Source organism: Budorcas taxicolor, chromosome 1, assembly GCF_023091745.1.
Source record: "Budorcas taxicolor isolate Tak-1 chromosome 1, Takin1.1, whole genome shotgun sequence".
Taxonomy (NCBI): Eukaryota; Metazoa; Chordata; class Mammalia; order Artiodactyla; family Bovidae; genus Budorcas; species Budorcas taxicolor.
This window is the reverse complement of record NC_068910.1, coordinates 107,860,728-107,882,439: the sequence shown is the minus strand read 5'-3', so window position 1 is coordinate 107,882,439 and position 21,712 is coordinate 107,860,728. Positions and strand designations below refer to the sequence as shown.

Below are 21,712 nucleotides of genomic sequence, written 5' to 3'. Positions count from 1 at the left end.
AATTTAACTCTCGAAACCTCAGTCAACTGATTTTTCTTTTTGAGAGCTTTGTCATTTTCTCTTTGGACGATGTTCTCAAAAGTTTGGTATTTTGCCTTCCAAGGGGACACTGGAGATGTCTGGAGACATTTTTGGTTGTCCCACTGGGGGAGAAGGCAGTGTTACTGGCATCTAGGAGGTGTGTTATGTGTCCTACAGTACATAGGACAGGCCCCCAAAGTACTGTCTGACCCAAATTCTCAGTATTGCTGCTTTAGATTGAGAGTATCAGCTCACTGCCTCTAAGTTGATCCTCAGGTAGTTAGCATTAAAATAAACATGGTACACATACTGTTACTGTTAATAGTTTTTTAGTTTTATTGCACTGTGCTCAGAAAAATTATAATATTCTACTTTATGGAACTTGCTTTTATTTTATGTATACCCTAAGATATCTTTTTTTGTGACTGTCTCATGTATGCTTGAGAGGAAGATTTATTCTCTAATAGTAAGATATAAAGTTTAATATGCATCCAAAATATCTTATTATGCTGTTTAGGTTTTCATATCTTTATTTTTATCTACTTGATCTGTTTCTAGTGTCTTTTTTTCTTTTGGCATATCTTTGGGTTTTTACTTTTATAAAGGTGATTGCAATGTTGTTGCATAGGTATTCATAATTATAATGTCTTCATTTTAAATCATGACTTCTAGCATTAAGAAGTTTCTCCTTTGTCATATTTAGTACTTTTTAGTTTGCTTTTTTTTTTCTGTTATTAGTATCATATAGACACCTTCCTCCTCTCTTTTTACATTCATTTGCTTGGCATTCCTGTCTTTGCTCATTCCTTTCCTTTTAGCCTTGCTGAATCATTTTGTTTGGGATGTATTTCTTATATATAACATACTTGAGGGTCTCATTTTATGAACCAAATTGAAAAAAAATTTTTTTTTAGTTAAAGCTAATACCTGTTTTATCTGTTTATAAAACTGTAAGGTTTTTTTTGTCTTAACTCATGTTATTTTAAGGTATAATTAGTCATGTGTTTTATATTTGCTGTGTTTATTTCTTTGTATTGTTTTCTTTTCATCTATATTTAAACTCCTTTTGGAGTTTAAATAAGTTTTGTAGTTTTAAATATTACCTTCCAATTTTACTTTTTTTTTTTTGATTTTATGTTCTTAAATACCTCTAATCCCATTGACTTCGTCTTTTATTATCTGATTTGTCTATTTTTCATGGTGTCTTTTCGTTCCTACCAGTTGCCTGTAACTCCTATCTTTTATTCATATAACATTCAGTGAACTGTTCTATTAGGTTGTTGCAAAAGTAATTGTGATTTTTGCCTTGTTGAAGTTTACCATTTGATATTGAATATGTTCTTAAATAAATATGGTTATATTATACCTCATTTTATACCTGTCTTTTACTGTGTGTGTTGTTGTTTTTTTGCTAATGACTTGTTACTTGCTGTGTATTTTATATGTATTTTAGACCATGGAAATGATGTTAGACAAAAAAGCAAATTTAAGTGATTTTCTTATATTTGAATTCAGAATGGGTCATAAAGCAGCAGAGACAACTTGCAACATCAACAGCACAGTTGGCCCAGGAACTGCTAACAAATATACAGCACAGTGGTGGTTCAGGAAGTTTTGCAAAGAAGACAAGAGCCTTGAAGATAAGCGTAGTGGCCAGCCATCAGAAGTTGAAAATGACCAATTGAGAGCATCATCGAAGCTGATCCTCTTATAATTATATGAGAAGTTGCCGAAGAACTCAATGTCGACCATTCTATGGTCGTTTGGCATTTGAAGCAAATTGGAAAGGTGAAAAAGCCCAATAAGTGGGTGGGTGCCTCATGAGCTGACCACAAATCAGAAAAATCATCGTTTTGAAGTATTGTCTTCTCTTATTCTGTGCAACAACAAGGAACCATTTCTTAATCAGATTGTGACTTGCAATGAAAAGTGGCTTTCATAGAACAACCGGCGATCACCAGCCCAGTGGTTGGACTGGGAAGAAGCTCCAAAGCACATCCTAAAGCCAAACTTGCACCAAAAAAAGGTCATAGTCACTGTTTGGTGGTCTGTTGCTGGTCTGATCCACTATAGCTTTCTGAATCCTGGCAAAACCATTACAGCTGAGAAGTATGCTCAGCAGATCTATGAGACGCAGCAAAAACCGCAGTGCCTGCAGCTGGCATTGGTCAACAGAAAGGGCCCGCTTTCTCTCCATGTCTCACACCAGTGCTTCAAAAGTTGAACGAATTGGGCTGCGGAGTTTTGCCTCATTCACCATTTTCACCTGACCTCTCGTCAGCCTACTACCACTTCTTCAAGCATCTGGACAACTTTTTGTGGGGAAAATGCTTCCACAAACAGCGGGAGGCAGAAAATGCTTTCCAAGAGTTTATCAAATCCTGAATTTTTATGCTACAAGAATAAGAAAGCATATTTCTCATTGGCAAAAATGTGCTGATTGTAATGGTTCCTATTTTGATTAATAAAGATGTGTTGGAGCCTATTTGTAATAATATAAAATTCACGGTCCGAAACTGCAATTACATTTGTACCAACCTAATTCTTTCCCCTTTCCCTCCTGCTTCTTTCCTCATTTCTACTCTGACAGAACAAAATTGATAACACATAGCCTGTATCATATAATATCTCAATCTTCAACTCCTCCAACTTTTATCACTGTTTAAATATATTAAATGCTCACTGGCAGTCTTTTTACTTAAGTTCTCCCAATTGTATCTTAAATGAATAAAGTTCATTTTTGAATAGATTGATTCCTTAAAAGAGGCTTGAGTACAGTTATCTTGCATGTTTAGAGCTGCTTAATTTAAAATTTTTTCTTACCTTGAGTATCAGTTTGATCTTATATGTAAGTTTTTGGTTCATATGTTCATTCTTTGATGGTTTTTTTTTTTTTTTTCTTTCTTTGAGTTAAAAAAAAAGCTCTTCGATTATTGCCTGGCTTTTTTATGTTATTGTTTTTCGAGAAGTTTGATACTAATTGAATTCTCTTGCCCTTACAAGATATTTAATTTTTGTATTGAAGCTTACATAAAGATTCCTTTAAAGTCAAACAGTTTTACAAGGATATGTATTGAAGTTTATCATTGGGTTAGTTTTCACTGTATCCAATGAACTCTTTCACTATTTAGATTCTAGAAAACTTTTTTGAATTATAGTTTAATGTTATTTCTGTTCCATTGTCTTATGTATCTTTTTAAAATACCTTAATTGTAAGAAAACAGCCTTCTTTGTTGTTTCAATCACATTCATTTAAGCCACGTTCTCACTGACCCTTTTTACTTTTTTCAGTTTCCTTTTCATTGTATTTGTTCTTTTCTTCAACATTTATTATCATATTTTCATTAGAATATTATTCCTTGTGCACCTTGTAATATTTCTGACATAATTTTGTCACGTTTTTGCATTTCTTTTCTGAGATCAGCCAACTCTTTTTCTTCCCTGCTTTTTGTCCGTTTCTGTTCTTAGTTTTTGAGTTTCCGTTTCGAGGTGTTTTGCCATATCCCCAGTTGCTTGTTTGAGGACATTTAATTAAGTTTAGTGTTGTGTTCCAGTTTATTTCTGTTTTACCGTCGTTTTGGGGGATGAAGGGGTTTCCATAAATTGAATTGCTGAGATTCTCATTTTTTTCTACCTTTTTTGTTTAAATAGATAAAGACAATGCCTAAGTATTTCTGTGGACAGTGTGCTGGCAGTTTGCAGTGGTTTATATGGTTTACAAGTTTTGTCGTTTATCATAAGTTCATGATAGCCCTCTTCTGTTAGTGTAGTAAATTTTTCTTTCCTACTTTTTTTTTCCCCCTCAACAGGAGAGGCTGTAGAAGGGAAGGGATTGTATATCCTTTTTTTTTTTAATATATAATCTATATATCTTGCAAGATCCTAAATTTCCTGCACTTACTTGGTTGCGTCCCCATCTTTGCCATACAGTTTCCATATCTCTCTGCTGCTTTTAACCTACTTCCCCTACCAAAGTGTTTCCTATCCAAAATTGCCCTATTCAGGATTTCTTTGGTTTTAAGTTCCTTCTCCAAGGTCAGTCGTCTTACCTACCAGTGGATTTAGTTTTCAGTATTTTCTAGCTATGCGTGAGATATCTTAAGTGTCTTCGTCTCCCCTGATGGGTCTTTCATTAACCTTTGCCACTTAAGTTACTGTTCAGTTCAGTTCAGTTCAGTCGCGTCCAACTCTTTGCGACCCCATGAATCACAGCACGCCAGGCCTCCCTGTCCATCACCAACTCCTGGAGTTCACTCAGACTCACATCCATCGAGTCTGTGATGCCATCCAGCCATCTCATCCTCTGTTGGCCCCTTCTCCTCCTGCCCCCAATCCCTCCCAGCATCAGGGTCTTTTCCAATGAGTCAACTCTTCGCATGAGGTGGCCAAAGTACTGGAGTTTCAGCTTCAGCATCATTCCTTCCAAAGAACATCCAGGGCTGATCTCCTTCAGAATGGACTGGTTGGATCTCCTTGCAGTCCAAGGGACTCTCAAGAATCTTCCCCAACACCACAGTTCAAAAGCATCAATTCTTCTGCGCTCAGCCTTCTTCACAGTCCAACTCTCATATCCATACAAGGCTAAGGAAAAACCTTAGCCTTGACTAGACGGACCTTAGTCAGCAAAGTAATGTCTCTGCTTTTGAATATGCTATCTAGGTTGGTCGTAACTTTTCTTCCAAGGAGTAAGCGTCTTTTAATTTCATGGCTGCAATCACCATCTGCAGTGATTTTGGATCCCCAAAAAAAAAGTCTGACACTGTTTCCACTGTTTTCCCATCTATTTGCCATGAAGTGATGGGACCGGATGCCATGATCTTCGTTTTCTGAATGTTGAGCTTTAGGCCAACTTTTTCACTCTCCACTTTCACTTTCATCAAGAGGCTTTTTAGTTCCTCTTCACTTTCTGCCATAAGGGTGTTGTCATCTGCATATCTGAGGTTATCGATATTTCTCCAGGCAATCTTAATTCCAATTTGTGTTTCTTCCAGTCCAGCGTTTCTCATGATGTACTCTGCATATAAGTTAAATAAGCAGGGTGACAATATACAGCCTTGACGTACTCCTTTTCCTGTTTGAAACCAGTTTGTTGTTCCATGTCAAGTTCTAACTGTTGCTTCCTGACTTGCATACAGATTTCTCAAGAGGCAGGTCAGGTGGTCTGGTATTCCCATCTCTTTCAGAATTTTCCATAGTTTATTGTGATCCACACAGTCAAAGGCTTTGGCATAGTCAATAAAGCAGAAGTTTCTGTTAGACTCCATGAAATCTCTTGATATGTTTTAGGGATTTGTGACCCTAATAAAAATAAAAATAAATTTCATTCTTGGAGTAGTTCTCTTTGTCAAAAAAAATTATTTTTATTATTTTACATCAAGTTAAAATATAAATCATTTCATTTGGAAGAAGTGTTATTATAATAAAATCATCATTAACATGTTATTTATGGGCAGGAGTTAAAGAAGTGATCTCTAATCTTAATGATTATGGGTGTCTTACGTAGTAGGTATAAGAGCCATGTAAGAATTTCATGTGAGATAAAATCCTGGTCTGTGAAAACATGATCTCAGGAAGGCTAAAGTTATATCTGTTTACCACAAAAATACATTGATTACTGTGAATTTTTTTTTCATTAGAAGCTGGATGGGTACCCACATTTAACTTGGATTTGTTCCTAATGCAGAAGCATCATATGAGGTTGTTTGTTGCATTGGAAAGTACAGAAGCCATATGCATTTCAAAAGGCCTTAGTGAATCTGTGTACCCTAGAATGGTCAAGCTGGTTTGTGGACAAGAACAGAGAAATGCTAAAGCTTTATCTCTGTAAGTGGTGTCCTTCAGAATGTTTTTTCTAATGTTTTGAGACAGGTTAGTGAGGATTTGACACCTGTCCCATTTCTCATTCAACTGGATAAAACTAGACCATGTGATGCTGACCGTATCCAAGAACTCCTATTTGTGAACCCTTACAGGAAATATTAAAAAGTCTTTGACATCTTATAAGTGGTAAAAAGTTTACTTTTCCAGAAAATCTTGGAAAGAAATTCCTTGGTATGCTATGTATGTCTCACCTGTGATGCTTGGCAGCACATTTGGTTTTGCTGAAGTCCAAACAGTTATGACTCATTGCTTTTCACATTAGTGTACTTAGTATAAGAAAATTCTGCCAGCTGTCCTAAAAGAAGCTGTCAACTTAGTAAGAGCCAGGGCCTTGAGTCATTTACCTTTTCTGAGTATGGAGCTTTCCTCTATCCAGAAATGTGCCGATTTTCCAGAGAAAAAGTCTTATAGTTCTCAGTTCAGGTAGAAAGTTTCATAAGAGAGAAGAAAAGCCTACTTAGAAAAATTTGATGAGGAAGATTGGTATTGCTTTGCAGATATTTTGATCCGCATGACTACAATAAAATTTTCAGTCAGGACCCTTTAGTCACCATCATGGATACTGATAAAAACTTGGGTGCTCTTTTGTCCATGCTGCCATTATGAAAGAGGATATTGGAGGAGGCAGCTTTTCTTATAATCAGAGAAATGTAAAAGTTTTAGAACTAAGTATATGACCTCCCTTTCTCTTGGTTTGGTTAAAAACATAATTTTTAATATAGTGGCGTGATGAAATTTGTCATTTTTTAATATTGAGGCTGTATTAACTGGCCTAGCTCACTTAAGCAGCAATGTGGAAGCAAATATTAAAAATCACTCTAAAAAGTCACTCTTAAATATTTTAAAAGATAGAAGAAGTTATGTTAGGAAAATGTTTATTGCAGCATTCACTGTGTAGAAAAATCGGAAGCAAGCTAAACTTCTGACAATAAGGAAATTAAGATATATCCACTATATGAATAACCCTTTTTGGCTGTTATTAATTGTTTGCTGTGAATGTTCTATCACCTATCTTTTGGTGAACATTAATGCACATTTCTGTATCTAGAAGAGGAATTGCTGGTTCCCTGAGTGTCCATATGGTCAGCTTTGGTAGATATTGCCAAGAGCCTCTGTGGTAGTGCCATTCCACACACACCACCAATGTAGGAGACTTCTAATTATTATTCTCTATTTTTTTCTATTATCACACTTCTAGTATGTATGAACACATATCATGTAGCTTTGCCTTATCTAATGGCAAATGATATTGTTCTGTCTTCATGTATTTATTAGTCATTGAATATCTTCTGTGAAGAATGTTGAAGTTTTTAATGTATTTTTTCTATTGGATGATTATTTTCTCATTTGTAGGGGTTCTTTTATATATTCTGGTTATGGGTTCTTTTTAGATATAGATGTTACAAATATTCTCCCTTTCTATAGCTTGTCTTTTTATTCCTTTATATTGGTATCTTTTGATAAGCAAACATTAATTTTAACTTAATTTTAATGTTCACATTTTTTTTCATGATTAGTATTAATACTTTTTGCATTATCTTTAAAAATCTTTGCCCCCTTACAGATTATGAAGATGTTCTCAGGGTTTTCCTCTAAATGCTTTAATTTTCCCCTTCTGCACATTTAAATCCTCAGTCCATCCAGATTGTTCTTTGTGAATGTGTGAAGTAAGAATAAAGGTCTCAAGGTACATTTTCTCACATGAACCTTCAGTTCAGTCGCTCAGTCGTGTCCGACTCTTTGTGATCCCGTGAATCGCAGCATGCCAGGCCTCCCTGTCCATCACCAACTCCTGGATTTCACCCAAACTCATGTGCATCGAGTCGGTGATTCCATCCAGCCATCTCATCCTCTGTCGTCCCCTTCTCCTCCTGCCCCCAATCCCTCCCAGCATCAGAGTCTTTTCCAGTGAGTCAACTCTTCACATGAGATGGCCAAAGATTTGGAGTTTCAGCCTCAGCATCACTCCTTCTAATGAGCACCCAGGACTGATCTCCTTTAGAATGGACTGGTTGGATCTCCTTGCAGTCCAAGGGAATCTCAAGAGTCTTCTCCAACACCACAGATCAAAAGCATCAATTCTCCAGCACTCAGCTTTCTTCACAGTCCAACTCTCACATCCATACATGACCACAGGAAAAACCATAGCCTTGACTAGATGGACCTTGTTGTCAAAGTATTATCTGTTTTTTTAATATGCTATCTAGGTTGGTCATAACTTTTCTTCCAAGGAGTAAGTGTCTTTTAATTCCATGGCTGCAGTCACCATCTGCAGTGATTTTAGAGCCCAAAAAATAAAGTCTGATCCTGTTTCCACTGTTTCCCCGTCTATTTCCCGTAAAGTGATGGGACCAGATGCCGTGATCTTCGTTTTCTGAATGTTGAGTTTTAAGCCAACTTTTTCACTCTCCACTTTCACTTTCATCAAGAGGCTTTTTAGTTCCTCTTCACTTTCTGCCATAAGGGTGGTGTCATCTGCATATCTGAGGTTATCGATATTTCTCCTGGCAATGTTGATTCCAGCTTGTGCTTCTTCCAGCCCAGCTTTTCTCATGATGTACTCTGCATATAAGTTAAATAAGCAGGGTGACAGTATACAGCCTTGACGTACTCCTTTTCCTATTTGGAACCAGTCTGTTGTTCCATGTCCCGTTCTAACTGTTGCTTCCTGACCTGCATATAGGTTTCTCAAAAGGCAGGTCAGGTAGTCTGGTATTCTCATCTCTTTCAGAATTTTCCACAGTGTGTTGTGATCCACACAGTCAAAGGCTTTGGCATAGTCAATAAAGCAGAAATATATGCTTTTCTGGAACTCTTACTTTTTCGATGATCCAGCGGATGTTGGCAATTTGATCTCTGGTTCCTCTGCCTTTTCTAAAACCAGCTTGAACATCTGGAAGTTCACGGTTCATGTATTGCTGAAGCCTGGCTTGGAGAATTTTGAGCATTACTTTACTAGCATGTGAGATGAGTGCAATTGTGCAGTAGTTTGAGCATTCTTTGGCATTGCCTTTCTTTGGGATTGGAATGAAAACTGACCTTTTCCAGTCCTGTGGCCACTGCTGAGCTTTCCAAATTTGCTGGCATATAGAGTGCAGCACTTTCTCAGCATCATCTTTCCGGATTTGAAATAGCTCAACTGGAATTCCATCACCTCCACTAGCTTTGTTCGTAGTTATGCTTCCTAAGGCCCACTTGACTTCACACTCCAGGATGTCTGTCTCTAGGTGAGTGATCATGCCATCGTGATTATCTGGGTCATGTAGATCTTTTTTGTACCATTCTTCTGTGTATTCTTGTCATTTCTCCTAATATCTTCTACTTCTGTTAGGTCCATACCATTTCTGTCCTTTATCGAGCCCATCTTTGCATGAAATGTCCCCTATCTCTAATTTTCTTGACGGGATCTCTAGTCTGTCCCATTCTGTTGTTTTTCTCTATTTCTTTGCACTGATCTCTGAGGAAGGCTTTCTTGTCTCTCCTTGCTGTTCTTTGGAACTCTGCGTTCAAATGGGTTTATCTTTCCTTTTCTCCTTTGCTTTTCGCTTCTCTTCTTTCACAGCTATTTGTAAGTCGTCCTCACAGTCATTTTGCTTTTTTGCATTTCTTTTCCATGGGGATGGTCTTGATCCCTGTCTCCTGTACAATGTCACGAACCTCCGTCCATAGTTCATCAGGCACTCTATCTATCAGATCTAGGCCCTTAAATCTATTTCTCACTTCCACTGTATAATCATAAGGGAGACGATTTAGGTCATACCTGAATGGTCTAGTGGTTTCCGTACTTTCTTCAATTTAAGTCTGAATTTGGCAATAAGGAGTTTATGATCTGAGCCATAGTCAGCTCCCGGTCTTGTTTTTGCTTCTCCATCTTGTCCGTCTTTGCTTCTCCATCTTGTTAGAGCTTCTCCATCTTTGGGTGCAAAGAATATAATCGATCCGATTTTGGTGTTGGCCATCTGGTGATGTCCATGTGTAGAGTCTTCTGTTGTGTTGTTGAAAGACGGTGTTTGCTATGACCAGTGCGTTATCTTGGCAAAACTCTGCAAGCTTTTGCCCTGCTTCATTCCTTAGTCCAAGGCCAAATTTGCCTGTTACTCCTGGTGTTTCTTGACTTCCTACTTTTGCATTCCAGTCCCTATAATGAAAAGGACATCTTTTTTGGGTGTTAGTTTAAAAGGTCTTGTAGGTCTTCATAGAACCATTCAGCTTCAGCTTCTTCAGCGTTACTGGTTGGGGCTAGGCTTGGATCACCGTGATATTGAATGGTTTGCCTTGGAAGTGAAGAGAGATCATTCCGTCATTTTTGAGATTGCATCCAAGTACTGCATTTCAGACTCTTTGGTTGATGGGTACTCCATTTCTTCCTAGGGATCTTGCCCACAGTAGTAGATATAATGGTCATCTGAGTTAAATTCACACATTCCAGTCCATTTTAGTTTGCTGATTCCTAGAATGTCGATGTTCACTCTTGCCATCTCCTGTTTGACCACTTCCAATTTGCCTTGATTCATGGACCTAACATTCCAGGTTCCTATGCAATATTGCTCTTTACAGCATTGGACCTTGCTTCTATCACCAGTCACATCCACAACTGGGTATTGTTTTTGCTTTGGCTCTATCCCATCATTCTTTCTGGAGTTATTTCTCCACTGATCTCCTGTAGCATATTGGGCACCTACCGACCTGGGGAGTTCCTCTTTCAGTATCCTGTCATTTTTGCCTTTTCATACTGTTCATGGAGTTCTCATGAACCTTATTCATCTTAAAATGTCCAAATACTGGATCTGTCATTTATTCATGAACAAAACAATGTTGAAATAACCACTTTCCCTGAAATCAAAGTGAACAATGACTACGTAGTCCTAATCTTTCCTTCTTTAGAAGGAAAGGCCAATCCATTCTTAGTGATATTACTGAGTCCCTTTTAAACATTGTTATTTGTCCCTCCCCACCTCTCTCTCTCCCCTTTGATAACCATAAGTTTGTTTACTGTGTCTGTGAGTCTATTTCGTAATGAATTCATCTGTATGATTTTTTAGATTGCCTGTATAAGTGATATCATGTATTTGTCTTTGTCTGACTTACTTCTCTAGGTACATCTATGTTGCTGCATATGGCAATATTTTGCTTTTTATGGCTGAGTACTGTTCCATTATGTATGTCTGTTTGTGTGTGTGTATATGTATATATATATATATATGTATGTGTGTATGTATATGTATATATGTATGTATATATACCACATCTTTTTTTATTCTTTCATTTGTTGATGGATGGTTAGATTGCTTCTGTATCTTGCCTCTTGTAAATAGTGCTTTGTGAACACAAGGCAGGGTGGGTACACATGTCTTTTCAAGTTAGAGTTTTTGTCTTTTATGGATATATTACCAGGTATGGGATTGCTGGATCATATGGAGGCTTTATTTTACAGTTTTCCATAGCGACTACACCAGTTTACATTCCCATCAGCAATATAGGGGAGTTCCCTTTTCTTCATGCCCTCTCCAGCATTTATTATTTGTAGAATTTTGATGATAGCATTCTGACAGGTGTGAAGTGATACCTCATTTCTCTAGTAATTAACAGTGTTGAGCATCTTTTCATGTGCCTGTTGGCCATTGGAATGTCTTCTTTAGAGAAATGCCTATTTAGGTCTTCTGTCCATTTTGATTAGATTATTTTTTACAATATATCAACCTTGTGACCTTAGCTCCCTTACCAGTTTTGGTTGGGGTGGTGGTGGTGGTGATAGAGGTGAATTATTTAGCATTTTCTACTCACATGATAATGTATAGTCCTTGAAAATGATGTCTATGGAAGGACACATTACTCTTATTAAAGTGATTTGGTGGTGGCTTAGTCTAAGTCGTGTCCGACTCTTGCGACCCCATGGACTGTAGCCCACCAGGCTCCTCTGTCCAGGAGATTCTGTCCAGGCAAGAATACTGGAGTAGGTTGCCATTTCCTTCTCCAGGGGGTCTTCCTCACCCAAGAACTGAACCTGGGTCTCCTGCATTGCAGGCAGGTTCGTTCCCAACTGAGCTATAAGCATATAGTGACACTGCTCAACTTAAAACATTTTTAGAACTTTTTATTCAGAATTTGTTAAAATTGCCATGCACATAAGAAAACTCATTTTTGTTAGTTATTGGTGCAATATCTTTTCTTTTAATTCTTTTCTTCTCTTTTATCTTAATAAACTTAGATCTGTTCTGATGGGAGATCTGTTATTTTTTACATGTCTGTTAAACCTGAAAGAGTAAAAGTTGCTAGGCAGTTAGATATATGCTTCTGAAGTTCAAGGAAGAGGCTATATAGAGGAGTGAATGTAAATTGTCATATCATACTTACAACTGTAGGGCTGAACATGACCACCTAAAGGGGCTGACAGAAGTCCAACAATTCTTGGAAGAAAACTTGAAAAGATCTGTAAAAGTTTGGAGGGGTCCCTGTGCTCAGGAATCTGGGGGCACCCTATGGGAAATATGTTAAGAATACCACCAATTAACTATTGGTTCATTTATGAGCCACTTGCCTACATGAAATACTTCAATTTTTTTTTTAATTCCTTTTCACTATTTTAAAGGAAATACTTGTGTTTCACAGGAAATTGAGTTATTATAAGGTCAGTGATGTCTGAATATACTGTTTTTCCCTTTGAGTCATTTGAACAGTTTATTACTTGCTGTTTTTTGTTTTGTTGTTTTTCTCTCCAGAGTAATATTCTAGTCATCATTTTAGATTAGTGTAATACCTAGTTTGGTCAGCTTGGTGTATATTATGATTCTGTTACGTACATCGTACATAATGTTGACTTTATGAATCATACCAAATATCTGCTCTTCTTTCATCCTAGGCAAATACTGTGGTCTGGGGTTGCAAATGAACCATTCAATTGAATCAAAAAGCAATGAAATCACAGTGCTGTTCATGAGTGGAATTCACGTTTCTGGACGAGGTTTTTTGGCTTCATACTCAGTTATAGAAAAGCAAGGTAATTTTCACTTTATATGATGATTCCCACATTTTACAATTTCTGAAAACAGAAATGCGGTATTTTCTTTGAGTACCTGTTATCTGAGATTGAAATAGAGTAGTAGGAAGATTGAACAGTTTATAACACATACATAAATCTGACAAAATTAAATCAGTTTTAGAATTTTACATATTAAGTATATTAACTTTTTATAAAGTCCTTTTATATACTTACCTTTCCTTAGCAGAAGAAATACTGATTTTTCCACTTTTATAAGATTGGAGCACAAGCAATAACTTTTAAAAAATCTGTCAGTTACTGAAATAATCAATTTAAAGCTTTATTATCCACAGGTTACCGCTTCATCTTACTGTGTTAAAAACCATATTACCATTCTTTCCTAAAAAGTGTGTTGCATACCAGCAGGAGTAATAGGGAAAGAGCTCTCTGAGACACTGAAAAATAAGCATGAGATATTTTCTAAATTGTTAATGTTTACAATATGAAGGTGGAATTAAAAATAAGGCTATTAAGTAGAATAGAATGGAAAATTAACTCAAATCTCTATAAGATAAAATGCAGGTCTTGAATGAAATCTCTCCCAAGTTTTGGTCACTGTAGCATTCATTCATTCCCCTCTGCCATTGGGTTCTTGTGGGGAGAAAATTTTTTTTAATTTTACTAATACAAGGGCATATGAAAGAAATCATTTAAAGTAGAAAATTGATAATTGTTTTGACATTCAACAATGATTTAACTAGGTTGACCATTTAAAATTAAAAATTAGCCTCTACTTTATGTTGTGTAAATGAGAATCGTTAAGAACCTCCTCGGCGTGAGAATGTCTGGGAATGAACGAGCCTGGGAATGATTCAGGTCAGTGCCAGCTGTTCCTTCTCAGCTGCAGTGGGTTTGAGATACACACTCTGTGCCTCATTAAAAGTTGCATCAAGAGTATAAAAAAGGGGAGCTGCTGTATGTAAAGAAAGGTCTACTCTCCCTTAATCTCTGAGCTATGGGAAAAGGTGTGAAGGCTAATAAAATCCCTCAGAGTGAAAAAGAAAGCTCATTTGAATGGAATAATGGAAAGAAATGAGCTGGAAATGTTCTGCTAAATAAATAGTTAGTGCGTTTGACAGAACAAGGAGACTAACGCAGTGGAATGTTGTAGAAGGGGCACTGGGTAGCTCTGGAATAAGAGCTTGCCTCTGCCAGGTACCAGCCACGGGACCTCTGACCGGTCATGTCACCGCAATGACTTCATCTGCAAGTGGGTTAGTTGTGAGGACTAAATTTAATAATACAGGTTTAGGACTTTCCTGGTGACTCAGTTGGTAAAGAGTCTGCCTGCAAGGTGGGAGACTCGAGTTCAGTCCCTGGGTCGGGAAGATCCCCTGGAGAAGGAAATGGCAACCCACTCCAGTATTTTTGCCTGGAGAATTCCATGGACAGAAGAGCATGGTGGGCTCCAGTCCATGGGGCCATGAAGAGTCAAACACAACTGAGTGACTAACAGTTTCACAGTGTCTTAGGCACATATCACAGTAGGCAGTAAAAATGTTAGTTTCACCCCTTCACTACTGTACAAACATGTATCTCATTTTTCCCACTGCCCACCCTCCCACTATCAAGAGAATAAGGCAGAAAACACAGAGTGAAATGATAAGCTTCCTGTCCTTTTCAGTTTTACCTTGTGAAAGTGTTGGGTTATTGGGTGAGAGGATAGAAGGTAATTAGCTTCTTAGTCTCCTTAAGTTTCTTGTCGCAGTGTCAGTTTAAATTATTTATTCTGCATTTTCCTGTTAGCCCCTTTTCTCTCTTTGTTATTCATTGAGTTAAAAGTTTCTGGAAAATAAGTATCTCCTCTTTAAAAAAAAAAAGTTTCTTACATCGGATATTTAAATTACGGAACTTTTGATCCACAGGGACCTGAATGTCCTATACTAGAGTTTCTTAAGAACTTAACAGTCATCTCAGATACCAGAAGCACTGTCTTGTAGACTTGTATACATCTGTGCTAAACTTCAAATAGCTGTGTCACTATTTTAGATGAATCTTAGGTTCCAAAGATTTTTTGAAATATCTGCCATAATCTGGAACTTCTTTATAGTAACACTGTCCAAAGTCACAATCATCTTGGGAAATCCTCATTTCACAGCTCACTCCTGGACTTTTTCTTAATGTTTTTGTGCATTCTTGCCCATCCATCAAGCATTTGTTTTATTTGAAGTGAATTGGCTAAATTCAAAAGGACACTGGTTGAATCTCATATTACTTCTTCTTGGGTGGCCTTTCAGACATAATTTCTTGTAATGACATGTTCATTTGAAGGCTGGTTGGCTTTGGTTTAGAGACTCAGTTTGTTTCCATCCAGGAAACCTAGCTGCCACACTGAATTCCATGAATATTTTCAAGGAACATCACATGTGCCCAGCTTCATAACCTAGTTGAAGGTTGAGAGTATTTGGGAATGCAAAAGTGGTGAAAACCTTGTTTCACTGGCTTCCTCATGTGTTAAACTGTCACAAAGACTTGTTAATGTTATAGTGTGATATGTTGTTGATAGCGTGATTTTGTGTGAGATAGACTAGTTTTCGTTACTTCTTATAGGAGCCCATTGCAAAATTTTATTCCCTTTTTTCCTTATTTCCTGCCATATTCCTGGCACTGGGAAGACAGCAGTAATGAGACAGAGGCAATCACACCTTCATAGGACTTGCAGTAAAGGGTTGGAAAAAGGCATTAAACACGTGGTTGCTTAATTGCAGTTACAGTAAGTGTGATGAAGGAAACATTCAAACAATAAGAGGCCAGAGGGGTACAGGTAGTAGGAGATGGATGAAGATTAAAGCTCTCTTGAAGAAACCACTCCTGAACCCAGAACCAAAGGATTAATTGGAGGTTCCAGACAAACAAGGAAGAACACTATAGGGAAGAGAATAGCAGATGCAAAGGCCTTAGGGCAGGAAGGAACTTTGAGGGAACTGGAGAAACGCCAGCACAGCTGAGGTGAAGTGAATGAGTAGAAAGTCAGTCACGTTATTCAGGACCTTATGGAAGATAGAAGGGTTAGAATTTTATCCAAAAAAAAAAAAAAAATTGCATGGAAGCTATTAGAACAGAGGAGTGATGTGACTGGATGTATGTTTTTGCAATTCCTTGATCTGTAAAGAATGGGCCAAAGAGAGGGAAGAATAATTGTAAGGAGGCCAGTTAAAAGGCTGTTCAGAGGAGCCTGGATCAGAGATGATCAAATTAAGAGATCTTGTTTGGGAAGATCCCCTGAAGGAGGGCATGGCAACCCACTCCAGTATTCTTGCCTGGAGAATCCCATGGACAGAGGAGCTTGGCAGGCTATGGTCCATGGGGTCACAAAGAGTCAGACAAGAAGGAAGTGACTTAGCATGCACGCATACAACGCATGTTATAAAAGTAGCTCCGGAATTAGGCCAGATTCTAATTTAATTCTTTTTAAAGACTTTTGAACCAGGCATGTCTTTTCCAGGGAAACATTTCAAATAGTTAGTATTCGGTCTGCACAAATTCATGTTGAAGTAAGAGGCTTTGGACACAAAGAAGCCTGTTGAGTGAGGCACTGAGTTGCTGTGGCGTCTTGGGCTCTGCACCTGGTGTCCTCTTCCCTTCGGAGTCTAATTTTTATAACTTTATGGTCTTATTCCTCTTTGTTATTTTTAAGATCTTTGAGCAGAAGTTTCCAGTCTTTCCCATTACCAGTTACCACTTTAAATTTTCACCTGTAAATGATTTTATCTACCAATGAAAGGAAGTTTCCCTGTTTCCACTGGTTAACATAGAAAGATAGAAAAATAGATGAATCAGCACTTCAGTGATAATTAGAAGATTGGTAGTTCTACTCTGACTTGGTGTGTGTGTTAAGTCACTTCAGTCGTGTCCAACTCTTTGCGACCCTATGAACTGTAGTCCACCAGACTCCTTTGTCCATGGGATTCTCCAGGCAAGAATACTGGAGTGGGTTGCCGTTTCCTCCTCCAGGGGATCTTCCAAACCCAAGGATCGAACTAGACTTTCTGAAATTGAAATTTTTATCTGACAGTTGAAGGGACTCCCTGGTTGCTCAGGCAGTAAAGAATCTGCCTGCAATGCAAGAGACCTGGGTTCAATCCCTGCACAGGTCCAGATGCACTTAGATCTTTTAATCCAGAATGATAAATGATGCTGACATTTTTATCCTAAAATGTAAATGTGAAAAATAACATTTACCATGGGACTTGAAAATAAAATAAATTTTATAGGTGAGTACTCTCAATTCCTGGTTTTGAATCTGTTCCACATTAGCCCGTTTCTAAGTAAAGCTCAACATTTCTAGGATGACTCTGGGCAATAATTTTTTAGGTAATTTTAGTTACTGAATAATGAGCTCCAAAGACGTATCCACATCTGCATCAATAGCTTCAGGTCTTTTAAGGCAGCCTTTGTTATGTGCCATCAATTAGTTGTCTGTGTGTGTGACTCTAGTGTGTCCACATATCTAGGTACATGGCCAGCTGAAAAGTGATAGTCTGATATTCCTGTTTTAGAACATGAATTATCACTTAAAAAGTAATGTTAAAGCTTATTACTTCAGATTTCATCAATCCAGAGTTTTATAATGGTCAAAGTTTGCCTTTTTTTTTTTTAGAAAGAAACAGGAGCTAGTTTAAAATTTCATGTGAAATAAAGCAACCCAGTGAAGAAATATTAACATATTCCCTAAGTGGATTTCATAAACACTTGTTTATTCATTGTCTGCCAACACCTTTGAATCTGATGACGATGTGCATAAGGCTTGGGAACAGCTGAGCCTGGCAAATATTCCCACTTAACAGGGTTATTGTTGCTATATGTTAGATTATTTTTAGAATTAACAACAATAGTATAAAAAGTTTTAATTGCTACATTCTTTAACCGCATTTTTTTTTTCAGATATTTTCCATTTCTTCCATCTTACATCAGATTATATTAACTTATAAATGAAACCTAGGGGCAGAATAGAGAGCTCCTTTCTAATAGAGTCCAGATTTCTGTAACTGGTTGGTTTTTTTCCTGCTTGGGATGTTTTTGGTTTTGAAAATAGAGCATGAATTCCTTGGATTGTTTGCTACCTTAATTGTACAATAATTTTATAGGATCCTTTCTGTTTTGAGTACTGTGTTAGCTACGTTTCTGTTTTTAGTTTTTCTGTTGTGTACCTAGTTTCTGTTGTATCTGGCAAACAGTTTAAAACTTTTAAACTATTCAGTAAGATTTTATTAATGAAGTCTCCGTTGACATGCATATTTTAAAATTTGCCCTTATACACAAATCAGTATGTATGGTGTTGTGTGTATACATGCAGAAAAATATCTGTATTTTGTTGTCAGTTTGTAGAACTAAGGTGCTGATGAATAAAGTTTTACCAGTTTTTCAGAGAAAGAGCATTTATAAACAGAATTAGTTTGTTAAGTTAGGATGGTATAACCCAAAGAGGCCGTTTATCTTTGTGAGATAGTTTATTTCAAGCTGACAGATAACATGAGGAGCACCTTAATGATTTTAAGTGTTTTCTATGTGGTTTGGGTTTTGTTTTTGTTTTTTTTCTTTTTAGTAAGTTAGAAGTGCTTTGAAGGGGCTGCATATATATTTGTGCTCACTTGTGCCGTCCGGAGACAAATTCATTCACTACAGCTCCCACTAGATATTATGCGTGTCCTCGGTACTAGATTACAAAAGATGTTTTGTAATTTTTAATATTTTTAAATGTCTTTTATATTTAATATACAATGTCTTGTGTTATTTTAACATGTTTTATAATGTCTTTTAATATGTCTTATAACTCATTTTTTAGTATATAGGCATTTAGGTGTGAAGAGGATTTGATTTATCCATAAGTAGTTTGTGGTCTATTCAGCTGTATCACTTACTGTTTAGGCAACTGAGCCATGCCTACATTGTCTGTTTAAAAAAAAAAAATTTTTTTTAATATTTCCATCTGAGAAAATTTTTCCCTGAGCCCCTGTTGTGGACTTAGCTTCCGTAGATGGTAATGTATTAATAATCTTTCTAGGAGAAACATAAGACTTTACTCTCAGTATGTAAAAGGAGATTAGATGTAAAATACTACAGAAGTTATCTCCCACTTAGTAAATGTTAGTTTACTAATGTTAGACTCTCAATCGCGATAAATTACATTTTATTATATATGTAAATTATCCTGACACTACTTTGCAGATGGTACAAATCAGTGCCTGTTCCTATTGTGGAAACAAGGAATTATGCCCAAGGTCACGCAGTAACACTGCCATGAGAATCAAGTAGAAAGATGAACCTTGTCCCTAGCCCTCTAGCTCTTGAATGAAGTGAATATCTGTACACCTGCAAGGTTGCTGACAGCGAGAATTAGGAAGGCATGGTCCCTTCAGGCTCTGGGGAGTTTGTTATTTAAAAGAATTTCAGAGCAAATAAAGGAGGAGAATCTGTAGGTCTACATTGTCTTGCTTCGTGTATTTTCTTGCTTCTGATAAATAAATATAATTAGTTATAGTGCTTTATGCTTTGTTGAAAGAAAAGTGGAAGTGTTCGTCAGTCAGTCATGTCCGACTCTTTGTGACCCCGTGGACTACAGCCCGCCAGGCTCCTCTGCCCATGGGATTTCCCAGGCAAGAATACTGGAGTGAGTTGCCATTTCCTACTCCATGCTTTCTTGAGTTAGAATAAATACAGGTACTCAAGCTTCCCTTCCCTCAGGAGTAAATGGCTTCAAGTGGACAAAATTTATACCCTGCAGCTAATATAGTTCTCATTATACTCTTGTGATAGACATTAACACTGCTGAGAGTCTTTTTCAATATATTCAAGATCATAACACTGAGTATTAATTGGAGGAAAATCTAAATCTCTTTCACAGTCTGTAGTCTCAGGAATAACCAGTGCTGTCAATCAAAAATATTTCTAAGTTAGTAACCAATATGCTGATGTTTTTAATTGTATGTGAACTTATAAATTATTTATCATATTTTCATAGTATTTTATGTGGATTAGCATTAGATACCATGTTTTTAAAAAATAGTTCATGAAATAATTATGAAGCTCGCAAGCCTATTTAATTATTATGTATTGGAAAAAATTTTAATTGTAATTTAAAGAAAGGCCTGTGCATAGGATATCAATTATGGCTCATAGTGATATTGCTAAGTCAGAGCTGTCTTAGAAAATCTGATGTTGATGTTTTTGTTAAGAAAACCCTGAATCTGTCATCCTGTTATTGAATATTGGCTCACCTTTTTATTTTTTTTTTAATTTTCTCGTGCTCTTCCTCACAATCACGTTATCCTCCCTTCAAAACCCCGCTGACCCTTTCCTCCTCTGTAAAGCCTTCTGAGGCGAAGGAAGGCAGATGTTACAGCAGCTCTTCGTGTAGACATAATGATCACACTCACTTCGGGGTAGACTCTGCTGCTAACACCAGTGTAGAGTCTGCCCTGTAGACACCACCTGTCCTTTGGGTCATGCAAGGAAAAGAGGGATTGAGTGCTGTGGGCTTTGGAAGAACCCCTGTGGGCATGCTCCTTGCTACTGCTGCTACTCTGTTGTCCAAAGCACCAAGATGAAGTACACCATATATTTGGTGTTTTGTGTAGTAATGTGTATATTATAAATATTATCCTGTATTTATTAAGGATTAAAATTACCAAAATATTTCCCATGCAGCAGCTCTTAGTGAACAGAGGGAATTATAAACTGCTGTTCACTGTGAACATACCACTGATTTTCTGGTGTGGTCAGACGTGTTAAAGTGGATCCAGCATAACTGAGCTGACAATGAGTGCTTTTTTAGTGCTTTTTCTTACAGTTATCATTGCCTGTTATGTGTGTGTACTTAGTTGTGTCTGACTCTTTGTGACCCTATGGACACAAGAGATACCTGGAGTAACAGTGTTTGGCCTTGGAGTACAGAATGAAGCAGGCAGAAGGTAACAGGGTTTTGCCAAGAGAACGTATTTGTCATATCCAACACACTCTTCCAACAATACCAGAGACGACTCTACACACGGACATCACCAGAAGGTCAAAACCAAAATCAGATTGATTATATTGTTTGCAGCCAAAGATGGAGAAGCTCTATATCGTCAGCAAAAACAAGACCAGGAGCTGACTGGCTCAGATCATGAACTCCTTATTGCCAAATTTAGACTTAAATTGAAAAAAGTAGGGAAAACCACTAGACCATTCAGGTATGACCTAAGTCAAATCCCTTATGACTATACAGTGAAAGTGACGAATAGATTGGGATTAGATCTGATAGAGTGCCTGAAGAACTTTCGACGGAGGTTCGTGACATTGTAGGAGGTTCGTGACATTGTAGGAGGTTCATGACATTGTATAGGAGGCAGTGATTAAGACCATTCCCAAGAGGAAGAAATGCAAAAAGGCAAAATGGTTGTCTGAGGAGGCCTTACAAATAGCTTAAAAAGAAGAGAAGCGAAAGGCAATGGGGAAAAGGAAAGATATACCCATCTGAATGCAGAGTTCCAGAGAATAGCAAGGAGAGATAAGAAAGCCCTCCTCAGCAATCAATGCAAAGAAATAGAGGAAAACAATAGAATGGGAAAGAGTAGAGATCTCTTCAAGAAAATTACAGATAACAAGGGAACATTTCATGCAAAGATGGGCACAATAAAGGACAGAAATGGTATGGACCTTATAGAAGCAGAAGATATTAAGAAGAGGTGGCAAGAATACACAGAGGAACTATACAAACAAGATCTTCATGACCCGGGTAGCCATGATGGTGTGATCACTCACCCAGAGCCAGAGATGCTGGAATGTGAACTC

At 37.3% G+C, this 21,712-nt stretch overlaps 1 protein-coding gene across 1 annotated transcript in view; it reads left to right on the top strand.

Annotated features, from left to right (window-relative positions):
- DCBLD2 (discoidin, CUB and LCCL domain containing 2) overlaps positions 1 to 21,712 on the top strand; it is an 80,766-nt gene that overhangs the window by 26,725 nt on the left and 32,329 nt on the right. The window contains exon 3 of the mRNA XM_052639394.1: positions 12,761 to 12,898. Coding sequence (XP_052495354.1) covers positions 12,761 to 12,898 — 138 coding nt within the window. The remainder of the gene's footprint in view (positions 1 to 12,760; positions 12,899 to 21,712) is intronic.